We start from the raw sequence: 21,141 nt of genomic DNA, 5'->3' as shown, positions 1-21,141 counted from the left end.
GATACATGATATATATATATATATATATATATATATATATATATATATATATATATATATATATATATAAATGCCCGCCTAAGACATCGTTTCGATACATTGTGCACCATTATCATGACACAATAGCAGAAAGTTATCATAAAATACGAGTGCATTTGACAGACCGCGCGAGGCATGACAACGGTCATAGTTACCGCAACTAAGCACAATTTCTCAAAGGACAAACAGGACAGCTTGGAAACTACACCATCACGCGACGAAAGATCTTTTACACTTCGCATGAAAAAAGCAACTTCGTAATTCGCAGAAGATATACAGACCCCGTGGTATTTAACGGTGACTTCTTTTGGTGGCTAAGACGTGGTTCTAAAATCCTAAGGTCGCGAAAATTGCTGCAACAATGAAGAACGATAACTCGATGACGATGACTGCTACGACGTGATGACCGAAACGCTGACAAATTACACAAATGATAGCTACTCTTGTCCTTGCCACCAAGTTTTTACCGTCTCTTACTTATATATATATATATATATATATATATATATATAAATTTGTGTGTGCGCGTGCGTGCGTGCGTGCGTGCGTGCGTGCGTGCGTGCGTGTGTGCGTGCGTGCGTGCGTGCGTGCGTGCGTGCGTGCGGACGGGCGAGCATACGGGTGTGCATGCGTGCGTGTGTGTTTGAAATGCAAGTTATTAGTTGTCAAGGTTTTACTGATTTCAGAAATACCCATTCAAAGGCACGGCGGCATTGAAACGCGCCTCAGGCTATGTGACGTCACCGAGCGCTGGCGGGCCGTCCGGCGACCGGTAGGATTACGTCATCGAGTCGGCCGGTGCAACGCTTTCTGTTCACTCTTGTCGTAAAACGGGGAACAGGGATTGACATCGGCCTAGCATTCTTTTGAAAAAAAACTCTGATGAAGGTATTAACACATAAACATCCCCAGCACGTGCTGGGAACGTACCTTTTCGACAACGTATCGTTCCTTTTCAGTCCTCATTGGCATCTTGCTGTGCCGAGAACGGTTTGGACGAGCCGAAAGACAACAAAATAGTATACATGTAAGCAAACAAATGATATAATTTGCCCTGTCCACCCTAAGTGACCCCTGCCAATACCGGGTCAGCAAGCGTCCCTCCCCACCCGCACCCCACCCCGTCCCACGCACGGAATGGCGAGATCATCGGAATGTTCCCCGACTCGTTCCGAGTGTGCCCCGGTGTCTGGCAGCGCTCCTCGCCGCCGAAACTGCCAAGTCATCGCCACTTTCGCCAGTCCGACGGACGGCGCTGGCGGAAAGCTAACGAAAGTGACGCAACGTGACGGTCCGGCGCGTCGGCGTTACGTCCACACAGCGCCATGCCGTGGGGGAGCGAGGGGGGGGGGAACGGCACCGGTGGTCTCTAGGCCGGCCGCGCCGGCTGGGGACCGCGGGAATACTGCAGTGCAAACACCAGGCCGTTCATTGCCGGCTGGGCTGCGTGTCCAAAATATCTTACGGGGATTAAATTTGTCCGACATTAGTTCGTTCGTTTCTCTGTAAAAACGAACACGTGCGTTAACGTGAAAAATGCAGAAACCTACGAGTGTCCTATGGACGCACAAAAGGAAGATGCTTCAGGCACGCTGCTCATTTTATCTGGCGCACATGAACGAAAATCAGCGAGCTGATGTGAAAAAAGGCATAATTAAGCCCGATGCCGGTTGGACTAGCATCACCCCGCTGAGTCCCGGCCGGACCCGCACGCGACAGCAGGGTCTCACCTGGAACACGACTACACGGCAGATTCCAACTGGTCTCATTTGACCCAGCACAGCCCCGTTAGCCAAACCCAACGCAGCCGTGCCGCTTGGTTACCACAACCCAGCAGTCCTCGCTCATCTAACACGGCACGGCCGAGCTGGGGCGATACAACACAGCAGAATCCCTCTGGGCTAACCCGACACCGCAGTCCTCGCTGGCCCGACGCCACACCGCTCAGCGCCGGCTGGTCTAAACGTGACGCCGCAGAGGGACGCTGGGCAAACGTCAAACAGCCCGGCTCAGCTTGTCTCATGCGACATAGCAGAGCAAGGCTGATTTGACCCGGCACGGCCGAGTCCCGCCAGATTCTTGGTTTTATGATCAGCGACCTCATACACAAGAAGCAAGTATTCAACAGGACAACACGACATGGTCGAACACGGCACGGCGAACACAAAGTCGCTGCCTAGCTGGTCCAGCACATATCAGCAGCAGTCTCAGCTAGTGTAACACCACATGTTGGAGTCTAGGCTAAGCTAACACGGGGCTGCAGAGGCCCGGCTGCTTCAGCACTAGTGTAGCACTACATATATGGGAACCCAGGCCGAGCTAGCACAGGGCTGCAGAGGCCCGGCTGCTTCAGCACTAGTGTAACACTACATATCGGAACCCAAGCCGAGCTAGCGCGGGACGGCAGAGGCCCGGCTGCTTCAGCACTAGTGTAGCACTACGCATATGGGAACCCAGGCCGGGCTAGCACGGGCTGCAGAGGCCCGGCTGCTTCAGCACTAGTGTTACACTACACATCGGAACCCACGCCGAGCTAGCACGGGGCTCCAGAGGCCCGGCTGCTTCAACACGCCATAGCAGCGTCTCTGCTCGGCTGATAAGAGACAGTAATCTCAGCTGCTTCAAAACGGCACAATCTCGGCTGGGGCGACACGAGACAGCTCAGTACTGGCCAAGCTGGCCTCACGCAACAGAGCAGTTTCGTGGCCGGTGATTGTCAGTGGGACTAAGTGGGACCGTCAGTGGGACTAAGTGGGATCGTCAGTGGGACTAAGTGTGACTGCCAGTGGGACTAAGTAAGGCCGTCAGTGGGACTAAGTGGGACCGTCAGTGGGACTAAATGAGACTGCCAGTGGGACTAGGTGGGACCGTCAGTGGGATTACGTGGGACCGTCAGTGGGACATCACGTACATACCCAGAAGTGAGCGAGCGTGTTGACCTCAAACGTCTTCTCGATCAGCTTGTCTGGAATCTCCAGCAGGCGATTTCCGATGACCATGCCGGCATTGTTGACCAAAATGCTGACCTGGAACGTCAAATTAAGGTCAGGACACGGAACCAACCCGCTGCCACAAGAGTCGAACCATCTACAGCGACTGGATGAAGCCGCACTTTGCCCCACGTAAAATGATACTTTGTCGCACATAAAGTACCACTTATTCGTCCTTAACTAACATCGCAGCACCAAGCTGTGATGTTATGAAAAGCTATAAAAGACGCAAAGCGAACGCGTATGCCTGTAGATGCCAGCGCTCGAGAGCACGCCCAGGCACGGCTTGTTCCCGATATGCGCTTATGTAAATGCATGGATGTGTGTGAGTAATAAGGGGAGGGCCCCTCTCCTCCCATCAAATGTTTGCATGCTGTCGGGAGTGAATGCCGACCGAATATCTGCCACGGGACGGAAGCCGGTTCCATCAGCTACCGAAGCCGCTCTGGGCACGCAGCGGCGGCTTTAGCCGAGGCCACCGGCGCGCTGTCTGCCTGGCGCCGGAGCGATCGGCTCCTGGCGCCCGGCCAACCCTGCCCCAACGCCGGCACGCGGAACAGCAGCACGCACGAGCAGTCGGTGTTGGCCGGGTGCTGAGGCATCGACTGATAATGGTTACTAGATGTGACTGGTAGACAGCAATCTCCGCTTCCAACGGGAGCCATTTGCCTGGGATACAGGGGTGTGCTTTCCTATCTCATTTTTTTTCTCTTTTAGGGAGGGCTTGTAGCTCAGAAACCAGACGGTTTTTGGTCTTAAGAAGGGCAGGGCTAAGAACTGCACCGATCTATCTTCAAAACGTCTATTTTGGCTCGAAACACTACACAAATGTGGAACAAGCCCTTCAATCGAAGGCATTAACACCAATATTGCTTGCCAAAGGACACACAGGTCTTTAAACGCAGAGGCAAGCCCCGACTCAAGTCATGACAGCCCAACCCAACGAGACTTTTTCGACCCAGTTTTTACCGTTGAAGCGCCTAGCTAAGTATGAGGCATCATTTGACTGTCACAAAACAAACATCCATTAACACACTCGATGATGTAATCAGGCAGTTACAGGTGTAACAAACAGAGGGATCAGGGCACAAGTGAATGAATAAAATCACTTTGTTTGACGACTTCATCATGGGTCGTGACGCAGCTGACAGCGGATTAATGTGAACAGGCTCCGTGGTTTGCGTATCTTCTTTCTGGCATACAGGGGCTGAGATGCAAACTTTGCGAGAGCTACCATGCGCAGCAGCTCGCCCCTAGTTTTCGTACTTTGGGAATGGACTGCACTTGAAATTCACTAGCAGTCAGGACGCAAATGCGAGCACGTTCAATGAAAATCAATACGTCACTGGGGCTTTGTGATGCACTCAGCTGTTGAGCCTATACCATACCGTCCGCTTCTCATACTGGCAGGAAGGGCGGAGATCGAAGGTGATTGGACTACGCACGTCCGGTTTCCCCGACGCACAGCTTAACCACTACATCACTAGTGCCCATTTCAGTTGCCTTTGAGGGCCTTTCTTCAGCCGTTTTTTTACATCAATGTGGCTTGTTTAGCAACTGATGAAGCCAGCTCAGCCAATGCAACAAAAGCCTTGGCCCCTTTGACGTAACGTAATATATCGCAGGTCATACCTGTCGATGTCTAATAGTGTGCATCTGATAAATGTTTCCAGAAGCTACTCAACGCCGTTTTTGACATTGTCGTGGCATCCTGTGTTCTAAAAATAACAGCGTGATAACGGCGGGAGACTTAAAAAGTACTCAGCTTCTTCGTGGCTCTAGCTTCCTTTGGTTTCTTAGAGGTCTTAGTCCTCTTAGACCGCTGTTAGAAGGTTCAAATGACCACCCGCGCCAATTTTGGGGCGAGAGGTGGCCCCATTAAACTCAATGCAAAGGTTGCAGATGTTTCAGATGATCGGCCTCTGGCTTTCATGCAGGGCTGGAATCTGCGAACCCGTCGCAAAGGCGGAGCCTGCTGCGTTTGCTTTGCTGTGAGCCCATTGGGGCGCACTGTTTACACAGTCCGGGTCCAGACGTAGCCTTGAGTCGCGTCACCGGCGACACACCCCCTCCTAGTCCGAAGTCCAGCGGCGTCACCGCGTGCAACACAACCAGCACACGCTCATGTGTTTAAACTCCGACGGCTTCCAGTCTCGTGGCGGCTGGCCAGGCGCCAACCGAATTTCTTGCATGCATACATGACCAATACAATGTACCAAAAAATATAGTAAATAGATGCAACTAAAGGGATGGATGCAGTCAATCAATTAATAATGAATTGTTTGTAGGATGATGTGACATCACATTGTCAAGACACGATGACAGGATAGCGTGTAAAATTGATTGGCAAATTTGAAAGCATTCTAATTGCCTTCAGAGTTAAATGTACCATTAAAATAAAGATTACGAACTGATGTTTCAAGTCGATACAACGAGCCTTGGAAAATCAGTTAAGAACAATGCGCAGTACACCCTGCTTAAATCAGATGAAATCAAAGATGAATCAGAATGAGCATCCGTCTGTTTTGCGTAATATCACCCGTTCAGTAAAACAAGTCGTCAGCTATGACAAGGGACATTGTGAGCAAAGCCTAAACAACATGTCCGTTATGAAAGAAAGCGTATGCTTCGTTATGCTTCCCGTAAACAAGGAAGGCCTTGGGCTCCTGGTTTTTGCGGCATTATGAGCTTCTTATTCTTATACTGACAACAGTCAAACTTCAATACGCCTTAAGATACTGGTTAAAGGACATTATCAAGCGAGCATTGGCTAATTTGTATTGAGTTTTGACAGCTGCAGCAACGCTTCCTTGACTACGTCGCTTAGCCAGTCCCTCCTGGTAAAATGATGGTTTCCTATTGTTACGATAAGATTCAAACTGATATATCCCAAGTTATGCACTAATCGAGCATCAGTATTCCGTTCAAACACGTCACATGCTTCCAGGAGTAATTCATGATTGTCAGCGTGTAGGACACAAGCCGTAGCACCAAACAAATGAAAGGTCCACATAAACTGCGGTCTACTGGGACGAAACATGAACTTAAAGAGCATGATGCCTGGGGAAGCAGACCTGCACCTGGTGCGTTTCAGATTTATGATCAAATCACGGGTAACCCAAAATTTGCATGTACCGAGCCTGATGTAAATCATTTGTCTTTGACCAGATTCAGGACCAGGACGGGTTCGATTCTTGTTGCTTTCATTCAAAAGCAGCGATGGCCCTCAAAATAAGAAAAATAAGTTTGAATGACTGACGACCGTGGGCTGATAAACAGCATTGCAGCATGGCTTATCCATATCATTATTTTATGCCAATACATATAAATTTCCACTAATAATAAATAATGCAAGAACATGAAACTATTTACGCACACACTACATGAATCCAATACACATGGAAGTCTTACAAATCTACGCATAAAGGGCGCGTTAGGTTTTAAGCCTCTTTGTCGGCTCTCGTTAAGAGTCTAAGGAATTCCGTCACACCACACCATGGCACCCCGGAGAGAGGAGGCAGGTATTCGTCTTCCAAGGCCAAATTCACTGGCGGCCCCAATCGTGATCGCAGAGAAAAAGACGGATCCGACAAAGCTCCCAGCAAGCTCACCCAGGCTAGACAAACAATGCTAGAGCTCTCAAAACGGCTCAACGTGAGCGGTGTTAGAGCGACACAAGCTACAGAACTTTCTGGGCAGAGCAGACCGGTTCTAATCCTATATTCGCGGAGCATACAGAGCCCTGAGAAGGGCCGCGTTGTGAGCTCACTGCGGCAGTCCGACTGCTGCTCTGAGATTAAACGCAAGTCAGGTCTCCATGCGCCCAATGTCTGCTTCGGTTCAAGCAGCTCGTGCGCTCCAAAGACGAGCACCGCGGCCGCCGTCGTGCGCCACAGGAAAGGCGGCGGGCGTGACAAATAATTATCGTATTGTTGAAGCCTTCTAACGTTTAACTCTTATTGAACTGTTTGCATAGGGCACGGTCAGTTTCGGAGGGTTGTCTTCTATTATCAGCGTTCATATGACCTTGCTACTTACTAGCTGTTAACAATTATCACACAAGCGGTGTTCTTTTTATGAACGTTTGAATTTACAGCCTGGAAGTTCAAGTGACGTTTTGTTTTTTCTTCATCCTCCTGCAGTTAACTACCGCATCGCGCAACCGTGTGGTTTTCTATCCTCAGCTGCGAAGGACCGCATGGTGCACACATGTTGTGTTTTCTGCACTCAAGTTGCGAAGGATCGCGTTACGTAGCCGTGTGGTGTTTTTCTACACTTAAGCCGCGAAGGACCCAATTATGAGGCCGCTTTGCACGCAGATAACATTGTGCATCTATCAGGCGCTGAAAATGTGAGCCATGTCAGGAAAGCGAGCCTCGAACTTGAGGAAATCATGTCCAGATGTTTTACCAACTGGTCTCTAACTCACATGCCTTACCAATTGATGATTCAACATTTCTTTAGCTTACTGCATGACCACGGCTGATGTTGAATCGTATTTATTGGAAATATCACGCTATTCAGGATGTTTTAAGTTACAGCTGGAAAGTTTGCATGGTATATTGTTCGTTTGCTGTGCTTCAGCTGTGAATGACGGCATCACGCAGCCGCTTTGCAGACATGTGATTTCGCTCACCTAACAGGAACTGAAAATGTGGACATCTCCGGAACATCCAGGCGGCCGCACCATGTGACCTTTCACGGCCGGATTTATCAGAAAAACCACAGGGCGTTCCAATAGGTTTGAATAGCGTTGATTTGACTGCTCTCAAGTCATCATTGCCCTCTAGTAATAAAGGATTCCGGATCACCTCTGTTGATTTGATCGAACCAACCGTTGATTCAAAGAACATTGGAAAACTAATGAAAAGTAAGCTTGATTCCGATAATTATTCGGCCTCAGTCATTTTTAGTTGAAGTCGATTCTGCTCATGTAGAGTCGGCCACAGCACCATTCTGCGGCGCAGTAAGTCGTTTAGTCTTTGCCATCCGCGTCTGTCCCCCCGTGGCAGAACTGATGGGTGGCACGTCACGTGGTGCCCGATCACTGTGGCCACAGTTCAAGGTTGCGGCGGATCGTTCGTCACGTGACCCCTGACGCACGTGATGCGATGGCGGATGTCGCCTTGGAACTGGCAGCGCCCTAAACAGCGTCGGGCGATCTGGCTCTAATCCAAGACCGCCTCTGTTTAGAAAAGCCGGCCGACGATCACCGCATGTCACGCTACTCGGTAGTGAGGCAACCAGCAGAGCAGCCGCGGGATGCAGGGGCTGAGGGGGATTTGCAGGGATGCAGGGGATTGTCATGCAGCACCCAAACGTCCCTCGTTAAAGTTGAGTGTCGCTGTCGGGGCTTGGGCGCCCCTGAAGTGAAGGCAGCTCCAGCCACGTGCGGCGGGTCACACGGACACTGTCGGAACTTGGGTCCCCCTGAAGTGAAGGGAGCTCCACCCACGTGCGGCGGGCCACCACGACACCTCCGGTGAACGATTGCCTCCGGGAAGCCTGCAAAAGTGAACGGGTAGCCGCCCCGGCCGCGGGACGCGGTGACAGCTGCGCCTTCAGTGACAGCGCCATCGGAGCCGGCCAACTGACTCGCCGACACATGACAAAGTTCAGGGAGCTACACGAAGCCAGACTGAAGACTTACGAAAACAAATAGTGAGCGAAGAAGAAAATCGGTTCAGTGCAAGCACAGGACCATGGAGCACAAACCGCACTCCGCCCTGCTCCAGATGTGTCCCCCAGTCAGGCGTGGTCAGGTCAGGCCAGGATGCGTCCCCGGCCATGTGCCAAATTACGACTGCACCCCGGGATCGAACGTCTGTAAGGGCTCAGGGGCGAAGAGCAGCGGTCTGGCGCACACCCACGTCTGCGCTCGCCGACGCAGGGGGGGGGGGGGGGGGGGTACGCGGTTGGGACCACGGTCGGAGGCGGAGCTGGTGTGCACCAGTACACGCCAGATGCTCTTCAGTCGAGGACAGCGCTATCTGGCGGCGGCGCGACAGGAGGAGCGCCGTTGCGTCAGGGATCGAGTTCCGAAGAGCGCACGCCCGTGCCAGCAGTCGACGGCGTGCTCTGGCGGCGGCAGGCCCGAATAGCTGCGTCTGACGGCCGCTGTGACACTGGGCGAGCTGCCGAGCAGGACGGGTGGACGTCGGTGGCCGCCGCGCCGCCGCAGGGTCTGCCACGCTCCGGCGCCAGCGTTCCGTCCTCGTCCGGCGCGCCAGTGCGGCACTCCAGACCGCCAGCCCGGCCGGCGACCCAAGTGACACCCGATGGCCGAGGCCGAGACCGCGGCCGTGACATCGGCCACCGCGGCGACCCCGGCGACTTCGGAGCCGGCCGCCGACCAGTTCTTCGTGGCCACGGCCGAGATGGCGCAGCTGCAGCTGCCCGTGTCCGACGCGCCGTACGTGTCCGGCTCGGACAGCTCGCCCGAGCTGCTGCGCCGCCGCGTGCCCAGCATGCGCGTAAGCGAAGACGTGATGTTCGATCGTTGGTGCGACCCGGCGCAGCCGCGCGTGGTCCACTTCCAGGACATCTGCGAAGCCGCCTACAAGATCAAGTCGGGCATCATGGTCACGCCGTGCACGCGCTCGCACATCTCCGAGGAGTGCAACATGCAGCTGTTCTTCAAGAAGGACTACATGCAGTACACTGGCAGTTTCAAGGAGCGCGGCGCACGCTACACGCTCATGATGCTGACGGAGGAGCAGCGGAAGCGGGGCGTCATCGCCGCCTCGGCCGGCAACCACGCGCTGGCGCTCTGCTACCACGGCCGGGAGCTGGGCGTCGCGGTCACCGTTGTCATGCCGGTGAGCGCGTCCGCCTATGCCCCGCCGTCTCAGGCGGCGACAACAGACGGTAAGCGCGTCCGCCTATGCCCCGCCGTCTCAGGCGGCGACAACAGACGGTAAGCGCGTCCGCCTATGCCCCGCCGTCTCAGGCGGCGACAGCAGACGGCAAGCGCGTCCGCCTATGCTCCGCCGTCTCAGGCGGCGACAACAGACGGTAAGCGCGTCCGCCTGTGCTCCAACGTCTCAGGCGGCAACTGCAGACGCTAGTGGAGCTGACTCGATGCTGAAGGCCGTTGCTGCATCATTTAGAATGCATCACGCCATGTTAGTTGTTTTGTGATATCCATCTGTTTATAAGTACGCACGTTTTTAATTCAGAAAAGCATTGCAAGTGCACTTGTAAGGTAGTAGGTAAAAGCTTAATTTGTGAGGTAGGCAGTAGTTTAATTTGTTAATAAAAAGCGGGTGGCAGGTATGTGTGCACGCTATTTCAAGGTCTCACTAGCTTGTGATGAATCTTGGTTTTCACTTTTGCGTAGCACGGCACACGACGCAGAAATGAACTTACCTCAAGTTCTTTCCAGAATAACCTAGGTCAGCATCTAACCCGCTCAGGTATACATGCTTGTCCTGGAGGTATCAGACTTACGGCAGAGTTTTTAGGAGTCGTGTGGGTGACCGACGTCGCTCCCGTCACCACGTAACTAACCCTCTGATTGTCCGTCCTCATCTGTCCAACTGTCTGGTTGCCATGTCGCTGGCTGGGCCGTCGTCGCCTGCTGACCATGACGAGGTTGTCAGAGGGCCTTGTGTTCCGCTGCAGATCATCGCGCCAATCATGAAGGTGCAGTCGTGCCGCGACTACGGCGCCAACGTCATCGTGTGCGGCGATGACCTCGCCCAGTCCAAGGAGATCGCAATGACGATGGCCAAGGAGACCGACCTGCTCTACATCAACGGCTACGACCACCCCAACATCCTGGCCGGGCAGGGCACCATGGGCTTGGAGGTGATGGAGCAGGTGAAGGACGTGGACGCCATCGTGGTGCCGGTCGGCGGCGGGGGCCTGATCGCCGGCGTCGCCATGGCTGTCAAGTCGCTCAACCCCAAGATCCTGGTGGTGGGCGTCGAGTCGGAAAAATGCGCCACCTTCTCAGCGGCGCTGGAGCACGGCCGACCTGTCCACACCAAGTGCCAGTCGACGCTGGCCGACGGGCTGGCTGTGCCCACGGTCGGCGTCAACGCCTACGCCACGGCGGCGCCGCTCATCGACAAGATGGTGCGCGTGTCCGAGGAGCAGATCGCCATCAGCATCCTGCGCTTGGTCGAGGTGGAGAAAGCGGTGGTGGAGGGCGCCGGCGCGTGCGGCCTGGCCGCCATCCTCTCGGGCGCGCTGCCAGAATTGCGCGGCCGGCGCGTGGTCGTGCCGCTGTGCGGCGGCAACATCGACACCACCATCCTGGGCCGCTGCCTGGAGCGCGGCCTCGCCGCAGAGGGTCGCCTCTGCAAGTTCACCGTCACCGTCAGCGACCGCCCCGGCGGCATCGCCGAGCTGACGCGCCTCCTCGCCAAGCTCGGAGTCAGCATCAAGGACATGCTGCACGAGCGCGCCTGGATCCGCAACGACATTTACAGTGTCGAGGTTAAGGTGGTGGCCGAGACCATTAACGCCGCCGAGACGTACCGGCTCCGCGACGCCATCTGCACAGCCTACGAGCAGGTCCGGTTCGGCCCCATCTGCGGCAGCTTCGACTGAGCGCCACCAGGCGGCAGGTGGGGCGGTTGGACCCGCCCCGGACGCGGCGGCGGCGAAGGGCGGCGGGGCCGCGTGCTCTCTGGCGCGATATTGTCGGCCACCGTGCCTTATCGTGAGCCTGCTTCAGTGCAGACTGATACGCTGCTATCAACGAGTACTGTCTGTCACCCAGATTAGGCCGAGCGCAATATGGGGCGGCGAACAGCGGTGCTGTGTGCGGGGTGATTTGTATTGGTTCGTTTGTGAGGCTTAGGACGGCGCTCATGTTGCATACCTATTATGATTACATATGATATAATGTGACATGTTTCAGCGTATTGAAAGCCTGCTAGACCACAGACCGACGTCGGCCTGAGTTGCAAGGTAGACTTCGAAATATCGGCACCAACTGTGGAACGACAAAGATGCCATACTGGAGCTTCATGAAATATCGATTGAGTAATGTGCGTTAACTGGTATTCATTGAGACAAAAATACGAGGACTAAATGGTCATCTAGAAACAGACGCAAAAGCTATTAAGGAGAAAGATGCATACGCCTTGGACACAACGCCATCTCGTGATCTTGGCGCCATCTCGTGACGTCACGACGTCACGTCATTCAAGACATGACGTGACGTGACGCTCCAAGTGCGTCGAGCGCAAGGAAAGCTTCAGAATACATATGGAGTATTTAAAATAGAAAACAGGCATAACATGTGCCAAGTCAAGCCCAGGGGTGATAAAGTTGTGATTTATCGGATGTGATCGGCAACAAGAGTGAGGCACTTTAACGAACTATTTTGTGACAAAACCGCCCAAATGGAAGCAAAATTACAACAGATCATCCCAGTCAGGCGACACTCAAAGCTTAGCATTGGCCTGTACTCGCCAACACTGGCAGCGTGAGCCTGTGGAAAACACATGTCGGAACGTTTGCGTCTTGTACGCGCAAGCTGAGTCACCAAATGCTTCAAACTATAGTAATTTCCATCCGGGTAGTTTTGAGCACGTGACAGAGTTATGCTTTAACTCAACTGTAGCAGTGCTGACGTCACAGAGGTAATCTTGAATTTCCTTAAGGGGAGTGCTCCACATTTGCATCAGGTTTTGAACAAAAATAGCCACGTTGAATATCATTCGGTGCAGTTTATTACCCTATAGAAAGAAAACACTCAAAACCTACGAATAAAAATGCAAGAAAACCATGAATAACTGTCACGGCATTGGTGCCTCGGCAAAATGTCCTCCGACATCGACATGGCAGTACTTACTTCGACTGCACGGACTTAACATGGCATAGGTGCTACATGACAAGGCGTGTAATGCAAAAAATTATACTCGTCATTACTTATGCAACAAAGACTTACACAGTCCTCATTCATACGCGATATTACTTCTGCTGTAAAAACTCATGCACGGCATAAGTCCTACACGACAAGATGCACGACGGAAAACATAAACCAGTCATTAGTTCTACGGTGGAGACCTGATCACAAGTGTTTGCTGCAGCACTAATGTCGCACATAAGTATTTACAGCAGAAGTAATGCCGTGTGTAAGTAATGGTTGTATAAGCTTAGGAAGCATGCGCCATGTCGTGTAGGGTTAATGTCGTGTATAAACTTTTGCAGCGGAAGTAATTCGCGTATACGTAATGAATGCATCATCTATGCAGCCCACCAAGGTAGCTTTGCTGTCTTGAGCAGCCCTTTCCACTTGAAAGTATACCGATAGTTACGAGCACGGGTGTTGATTTGTGTTCTTTCAACTAGGCTTTTGCTTCCCCCCCCCCCAAATCAAGTTGGCATCCCCCTCCACAGGTGAATTTGGTCCTCCAGCCCTCTGGGGTCTACGTATGTGCGTGCAGTGCATTAAATATCAGATCTATAAAAAAAGGTGTCTAATAAGTGCTCCACAGACAAAAGAAACAAGTGCACGCTGCGAGGCCACCTTCTGTTGAGTGCAATTGAGCGAGCTCATCAAACTTAAGATCTCCGCGTTCGTACCACGTTTATGGGAGCATTCCGTCTGCCTGTATCTTGCACAATTTAATTGCACAATTCCTGCCTTGTGAACTTCTCTCTAGTTTTATGTTCTGTCTGAGTGTTTTGGCATTTTTCAGCGATTTTCCAAGTTATATAGGCTGCAACAAGGTGCGCTCTCTGGAAAATTCTGCCCAACGTGTTATCAGGGAGTTAAGACAAACAAAAGGTCGAATATTAGCAACCCAAAACATGGCGATTCTCCTAGGCGCTATGTTCGGAAGAACCTTTGAGACATGCCGACCTCCACCATGAAGTGAACATTCAATGAAACAGTTACGAAGACCTGAGGACTGACACCACGCGACAAAACTGACAGCGGTAATCGTCCGACAATGATCAGCGGACAACATCAGCCGTTTCGGCATGCCTGTCGCGCATGCTGCGTTACAGCCTGAAGCCCGCCTTGCGGCTTCCTGCCGGGTTTTTTAGCGGCGGCGGTAAGAGTCGCACACTTCGACTTACGCTCATTATTTCCGAAGCCATGCACGCCTAACACGTCTAAAGTCGCACGTCTGAGTGACATCGACCCTACGTCGATTACCGAAGCCTGGTTTCGACCATCAAGGCCGAGGTGATTATTATGCCCGACGACAACATCTTCCGCTGAGATGGAGCGAGGAAACGCATTGGAGCAGGCGCGTAGTTTCCTATTCAGTTGGGGAAACTCAAGCTCTTTAACGCATTGGAGCAGGTGCGTAGTTTCCTATTCAGTTGGGGAAACTCAAGCTCTTTAACTTTGAGGAAAGCAAATCCAATACGGGGAAAAGCCTGCTTTTAGTGCACTTTAAGGGCAGGTTTGGTCATCTTCCCCGTTCGGCGCCCCAAACCTGCTTGCGAAAATACACCCCTGTGGTGGAAGCTTGCTGACCGTCGCACGCGGCGGATTCGCCTCAGCAGTGTTTCACCGTCCAGTCCACAGCACCGCTCCATGTTGGAAAGCGTCTGAGTCTAGAGGCAGGTAGATTAAAATTGCTGAGGTGACCGGCAGCTTGCAACAACAAAGTGGCGTAAGATACCCAACTCCTCGACTTCACCCACCCCGACCACATGTCCACCCTAAAGTCCCGTCAGGAGGAAACCAGCCTTGCCTTCCAACCCTACCTCACTGCCAATTCCCTAGATGAGTACTACTAGACCACCCTTCTTCCGGTGGGCATGTCCCAGGCCGTAAAAACTCTCGCCGATCGTGAAGATGATGGGAGTGACCATCGATGGTACCCTTTCCTGGGGGGAGCACGTAGCCGAAATGGTTCAAAAGTGCAACTCCGTCCTGTTTTGCCTAGACAAAATTTGTCGTCACTTCCCACCCGAAGCCCGCACACTCCTTACCCAGACCCAAGTTTTCCCCGCGTCCTGTACCGCCTCTCAGTCTGGGGCGTGGCCCCCGCCTGCTATCACTCCTGGTGCAAGAAATCATAAATTTTGCGGTCATGATCGTCTCGGAGGTCCAGATCATATTTCACCGATCGTAAGGTCGCTGGGCTGGTATCAATGACCTTGTTACGCGCCGAGATCACATTGGCGTTTTCAGAGCCCTTAATGCCCCCCCCCCCCCCGTGCCCCGATGGCGGTCCGGTCGCTGTTCACTCCTCGGACCGCTGTGAGTGAGTGTATCACGAGGTCGGCGGTGGGCGGCGCTTTGAAGCTGCCCTTTCCGGCTGTCCATGTCGAAGAGTGTACTTTCATATCGTGCGGTCTTGTCCTGGAACCACCTGTCGCCGGCCGTTGCAGCCTCCCGGAGCCGTGCTGCGCCCACATCTTAACTTGAGAAATGTCAAGAAGACGGTCCTGCTTCGACTTTGTATGCCATTCCCAAACTCTCCAAGTGCCATCATTTTCGCCGCATCTTCGTGTTTATCGTGCAACTTGTAACCCATCCACTCGAATCCAACATTAAGCCACACGTATGGAGCCACTCGCAGTAAATACATGGCATGGCATGATGCTCAAACCCCGACTTGTTCCACACAGCACCGATGCAAACAACAATGGCGCAGTCTGCACCCGATGCGCTCGACCGATTCACACTGCTGATTGCCAGGCCTAGTAGTTCCTCTAGAGTATGGACGAACTGAAGGCATGAATTGAAGAAATGTCTATAAAGGGTCACGTTTAAGATAGCAAGCTTATTCACGGTTGGATACACCTGGTTTATTTATTCCATATTAATGGAATCGCATGAAGACAATCTTTTCCTCGTCATGGTGTTAGGCATATGCTTAAGCTTCATAAAAACATTTTCAAAGCTTTTTAAAACTTTTCGGTGCATTCATTAGTCGTGAAAACGGCTATTGTTTAAGATGCTAACACGCCAGAACGTATATCATCGGGACAATAGCGACAATAGAGCATCGAGGCAACTAAAAGCAAATTTCTTATTACTCGGAAAAAGGAAAGGTCCTCATAAGTGTTCAATCAAATAATTTGTAAATTGGGTAAATGAAACTTCCGAAACGAGCCCAGCTCTGCTGTGTTAATATTTATAATGTTTAGGGCGCGTAGCATTTCGTTTGCCCTTGTTAGTTTCATGTAGATTTTCCTCCAGGTGTTGATGTAGTCCGTTCCAAATTTCGTAGTGACATATATATATATATATATATATATATATATATATATATATATATATATTACGAGCAGCGTACAGCTGATCGTAAGAGTCAGCTGCGTATATCATGCCGTGAAAATCACTGAAAATCACCTTGGATGGGTTACTGACCTTGCCGACCTCGCGTTTGACCCGTTCAGCGGTCTTGTACACCTCTTCACGCTTCGAGAGATCGCATGTATACGCGTGTGCCTCTCCGCCAGCTGCCCGTATCAGTCGCACCGTCTCGTCATTACCTGTGAGAGGGGGGGGGGGGGTCACTACAAGATCTCCACACATTCCTGCCACCGACGCGACGACCACACTGTCAAGCGAAGTAAGTCCCTCGCGTCCCGAACGTGTTACAACATATCTCCTGCACTGAAGCACACACCAGGTGATGGCATATTGCTTCGCGGTGAAGCCAATGCTGAAAAGTACCTCAGGGTCAAGTAACACTATCTGGATGATCAGTTACGTCTCCAGCAGCACGACTTCCTAGGTGATGCATAATATGCACAGAGCAGCAATCCGTTCTAATGTCCCCGGTGCGGCCCAGCTGTAGCACGCTCAAGGTCATCACGTCACATCAGGTGCAACAGGCACTGCGAGGCTGTGCACCCACCGACCCGGTGGCCTGGAGCCCAACGTGATCACTAACCGCGGAAGAGCGATCAAGTCGAGAAAGCTGACAGGCTAAAGAGGGCCGAGTGGCTGACGTTGCTATAGTTTCAGAACAAGAACACGCCAAGCAGCCTCAGACGGTCGCCAGGTTGTGGAGTCACAGACGATTAACTTCGCGTGCGGTTTTTCGAGGGCTACGCTCCCTGGGGGCCTGCCATGGCGAAGTTAGTGACTTTGGTTTTTATTTTCATCGGAAAAATCTACAGACGCAGATCATAAACTTGCCATCGGGAAGCTGTGTTAATGTCCGGTTCAGGAGGCATGTACACCGAAAGTTGGATGACGCTGAAACGAGCTATAAGGCGGCGTGACGTCATGAATGTCCTGGTGGCTGGTCGGCGGCGCCACGCCACGGCGTCAACGCGCCAGAAACATTTCCCAGGGCCTTTCTCAGGTAAACTCTGAACCGGTTTCGATCGGCGTCTCCGATAAGGCACCCCGGCCAGTAGCACGAGGCACAATATGAATTTGCATAGTGATGACATTTGCGAGGATGGTAAACGCATGGTTTGCCAACTTGTGTGAGTGTTGCGAGGTTTGCTTGACCTCGTCCCCTCCTATACAAATTGGTGGCGTCGCCCCTTGCTAATGGAGTCGCCAAATGTTGCGCCAAGGTATCTATAAAGTATCTATAAGGTACAGGGCATTTGTGGCAGTATCGGTGAGAAGGGCCGAAAAGGTCATTTCTAGGTGGCAAGATACATCTCTAACCGCTCTACAGTCAAAGGTCGAAAAACTCCGAACCGCAAAATTTCGTCGGCGCCGGCGGACCGCGGAAGGGTTTTCGTGGCGTCACACCAACCACTAATCATTTCAGCTAGGCACCACATTGCGGATCAATTGAAGCCTCTCCGTTGATATTTTGACAGGGGTTTAGGGATTTGTCAACTAATCTACAATGAGAAAACCAGAGTTGACCACACAGCATGAAACAATTACAAGGTGTTTCTGGAGGTCAGACGCTGTCATAGCCGCTAACGGTCCGGCGGAGATAGCACGGCGGAGCGGACAAGCCCAGGTGACCTTGTCAGTGATGCGTGCCGACCGGTCCGAGCAGTTTTTCTGCCATACACAGGCACGGCAAACTGTACAGGCAGGTTTGCTAAACAACATTATGCGGCTGTTTACTGCTGGACTGGTGGCCTGGCACCGACAAAAAGAAGGGACGAATATTTTGGTAGGCCGGTAAAACCTTGCACAATTTCGATGACATCGGGGCTATCACATCGTTGCGTAACACCTTCAACGATGTCGAAATACCGACGGGGAAAATGTCAAGTTCGACCTAACTGGAAATACTCGACCTGAATAGAAATCGTGCCATTTGCTAACGTCATTTTTTCTTTCATTTATAAAAAACCTGTTGATCCAAAAAGGTGACTTTTAATGTTACTACTCCGGAACATGAAACGATGCCGTTTTCCACGCTGATTTCGATCGTAACCCTTCTGCCAATGTCACAGACTGACGCCGCAGAAAACCATTGCTCCATGCTCGCATCCCATAGCGGCCACACTGGGGCAAAAACTCCTTACAAAATGAGGTATACAACCGCGCCTTACGTCAGCCGATCAGGGCCGTGTCTTCCCTCACTCCACGAGAACCGCGCCCTTCCTCGTCTGACGGGAGCCACGCCTCCCCTCGCCCGACGAGAACCGCGCCTTCCTTCGCCTAGGGCCGGGTTTTCCCTCCACCGACGAGAGCCGGGCTTTTCCTCGCCCGACGAAACCCTCGCCAGGGGTCTGTCATTATTGAAGCCGCTACAGGCACGCTTCCACCAAGCTGTGACGTCACATGAGCGGTGTCCCGACTGCGCCGGGAGTTCACCACCGATGCTTTATGCGGCGTCTTTCTGCGCAGGCAGTGCCAGCATCCAAGGTTGTACTTAGAAGTCGCTTGAATTTGGCTGAATGGATTCATTTTCAGCACCCCTGGCATTTCCGTTGCAGGAGCTAGCAAGAGAATGTCTGTAAGTGCTACTTGTGCCCGAAGACACTGAAGCCAGATATCCAAATTGGAAATATTGCTATCATCTAACGTTGCGAGTCCTCAGCTGGTGCTCATACGCCTACAGGCTGTTGACAGTGGACGGTGTGGGGCCACACCCATCTTCTTTGCAATGAATAGCTGGAACGCAAGGCGGAATATGCGACTTCACGAACTGGACGAATATTGGAAATTGAGCAGTCTTCACGGAAGCAGGCAGGTTCGGCCTTCGTCCGCGTCAATTATATGCACAGCACAGCTGCGCAGTGGGCTCCTGAGATTCGAAGGCACAACATTTGCATTACAAGTTGAACACCCGTACACTGCACTACGCTGTCTAGCGCCACCGCCGCCGAATTCGAGAAATTGGGCGGTAAGCTATTAAAGTCAATTTTGGCGCTTGGAAACATGCGATTTTGGGCCCTAGGAGAAAACGGTACATATGTTAATGATAGGTAGTGACGCAGTCTGTTGTATGGTACTGAGATCATACAAATCTACCAGGTGGAATAACATATAAAGTCTTTAAACTTCACGGCGAATCCCAAAACAGCGAATGCCTAATAGGGGTTTCAGCAATCCTCTGCCGCCATCAGTAGTCGGCAAAATCGGTCAAATCCCCGGATGGGGTGCGTATTGAAACATCCAATGTTCTTATCGCCCAGTGGTTAACGTTCTAGATCGCTGCATCCAGCGCACATAGCATCCAAAATCGGTCAAGAATCACGACATCCGAGTTTGCAGCATCCAAGACCGCAACATCCAAAGTTCATCCATAGTTCATAACATACAGCGTTCATGACATCCATAGGATGGAGTGCAGTGCCAATCAAAGCTTGTCAACTGGATGTCGCGATTGCTGGATGCTACAATCATTGGATGCAACGACTTTGGACATTACGAGGTTATATTTTATGAGGTCCGCCAATGGGCACGGAATTAAACGCATTTTTGATGTCATAAATGCTGGACGCTACAATATGCGACGCTTTGATGTCCCTCTCCCCCCCCCCCGCGATGACTGAACTTGGTTGCATGGCATTGTACCAAGCTTTCCCTCGCCGACAAGCGACTTAATGTTTGTATTTTGCGCGGCATGATAAATCCACCCTCACGTGCTGATGCGCGGATTAGTGCCTTCAAATAAAACTGCTGGAAATCGCATATGACGTCTAAGTTGAATGAGTAAGTAAGTAATAAGCGAGCAGTAAGTAAGTAACGAGCAAGTTGTAAGTGCCTTTTCACCGCATGCCCTAAAGCTCCGGCTGCCGGCTCTGTTGCGCCGCTGCCCGCACCGGTCCAGCCACTTGCGCTGGTGCTGCCCCCGTCTCTGACGTTCATCCGACGCCACCCCCGCAGCGCGACTGAGCAGCGCTAGGCCGACACCGTATCACAGACGTGTCCATGAGAGAGGATGACGGCAGCTAGCCGGGATTGCGCAGCTGAGCAGAGCTGGGTTAACACCGTATCACGCGCGTGTCCAAAATCGCGGATGACCGCAGCCAGATGGGAAAACGCAGCTGAGCAGAGCTAGGTTAACACCGTATCACGCGCGTGTCCATCCTCGCGGATGACCGCAGCCAGCTGGGTTTCTGTTCGCCCGAGGTCAACCCCACGGCGTGGCTGAGCAGCAACAGGTTAACATCGTATCATGCGCGTGTCCATCGGAGGAGATGATCGCAGCCAGCCAGGTTTACGCACGCAATCGGCACGCATGCGATGAGAAAATTTGAACAGCTGAACCGAAGGTTAGCAGGCTAGGACAGATAATAAGATTCCTGTTATATCAACAGCTGCGTTTTTCTCAGAACTAGAACAAGGTGATCAAGCCGGCAACCGCAAGCGCAAATCTCTGAAAGCTTAGACTTAATGTCAACCACCAGTGAGAAGCATCTGAGTGTCGCTGCACCGGCCGCACGAGGTTAAGGTCTTTGTCATTTGCACTTTCACGCCAGAGACGGATTTTGTAAATCTGCATTGTGATGTAGCACACACGTGAGCGTGAAACAATGAGTTTAATCGGTCCGTCAAGGGTCAAACCAGAGTTGGCCCTGCTGTCATACTCCAAAAGGTTCACAGGCCCCATATAGTCACAATGACGTGCGATAAAGCATCGGAAACACGCAGCTCGATGGCGCCGTGGCGACGAGTCGCTGACATCCCATACCCCTCTGGGTTAGACGAGTCCCTGACATCCCATACCCCCTGGGTTAGACGAGTCGCTGACATCCCATACTCCTCTGGGTTAGACGAGTCGCTGACGTCCCGTACCCCTCT

General features: G+C 52.2%; 2 protein-coding genes across 3 annotated transcripts in view; one reads left to right on the top strand and one right to left on the bottom strand.

Moving 5' to 3' along the window:
- The window catches only part of LOC119103291 (epidermal retinol dehydrogenase 2), a 39,217-nt gene that overhangs the window by 9,515 nt on the left and 8,561 nt on the right, over positions 1–21,141 (bottom strand). For both annotated transcript variants that reach the window (XM_037226755.1, XM_037226757.1), the window contains exons 2-3: positions 16,327–16,451; positions 2,955–3,065 (exon numbers count right to left, since the gene is read on the bottom strand). In XM_037226755.1, coding sequence (XP_037082650.1) covers positions 2,955–3,065; positions 16,327–16,451 — 236 coding nt within the window. The remainder of the gene's footprint in view (positions 1–2,954; positions 3,066–16,326; positions 16,452–21,141) is intronic.
- On the top strand, positions 9,001–11,888 carry LOC119103290 (L-threonine dehydratase catabolic TdcB-like). Its single transcript, XM_037226754.1, has 2 exons — positions 9,001–9,847; positions 10,653–11,888. Exons 1-2 carry the CDS (start codon positions 9,308–9,310, stop codon positions 11,583–11,585), a joined length of 1,473 nt encoding a protein of 490 aa, XP_037082649.1. The 5' UTR covers positions 9,001–9,307; the 3' UTR covers positions 11,586–11,888.

Source organism: Pollicipes pollicipes, unplaced genomic scaffold (genome assembly GCF_011947565.3).
Source record: "Pollicipes pollicipes isolate AB1234 unplaced genomic scaffold, Ppol_2.1 Scaffold_5724;HRSCAF=6776_pilon_pilon_pilon, whole genome shotgun sequence".
In the NCBI taxonomy this organism is placed as follows: domain Eukaryota; kingdom Metazoa; phylum Arthropoda; class Thecostraca; order Pollicipedomorpha; family Pollicipedidae; genus Pollicipes; species Pollicipes pollicipes.
Note: the sequence above shows the minus strand (reverse complement) of the source record. Positions and strands in the feature narration are given on the sequence as shown.

Bases quoted from the DNA above. Each gene is read 5' to 3' on its own strand.
- LOC119103290 (XM_037226754.1), top strand. From the start codon at position 9,308: ATGGCCGAGGCCGAGACCGCGGCCGTGACATCGGCCACCGCGGCGACC. The intron at 9,848-10,652 runs GTGAGCGCGTCC...GTTCCGCTGCAG, and splicing joins CGGTCACCGTTGTCATGCCG to ATCATCGCGCCAATCATGAA.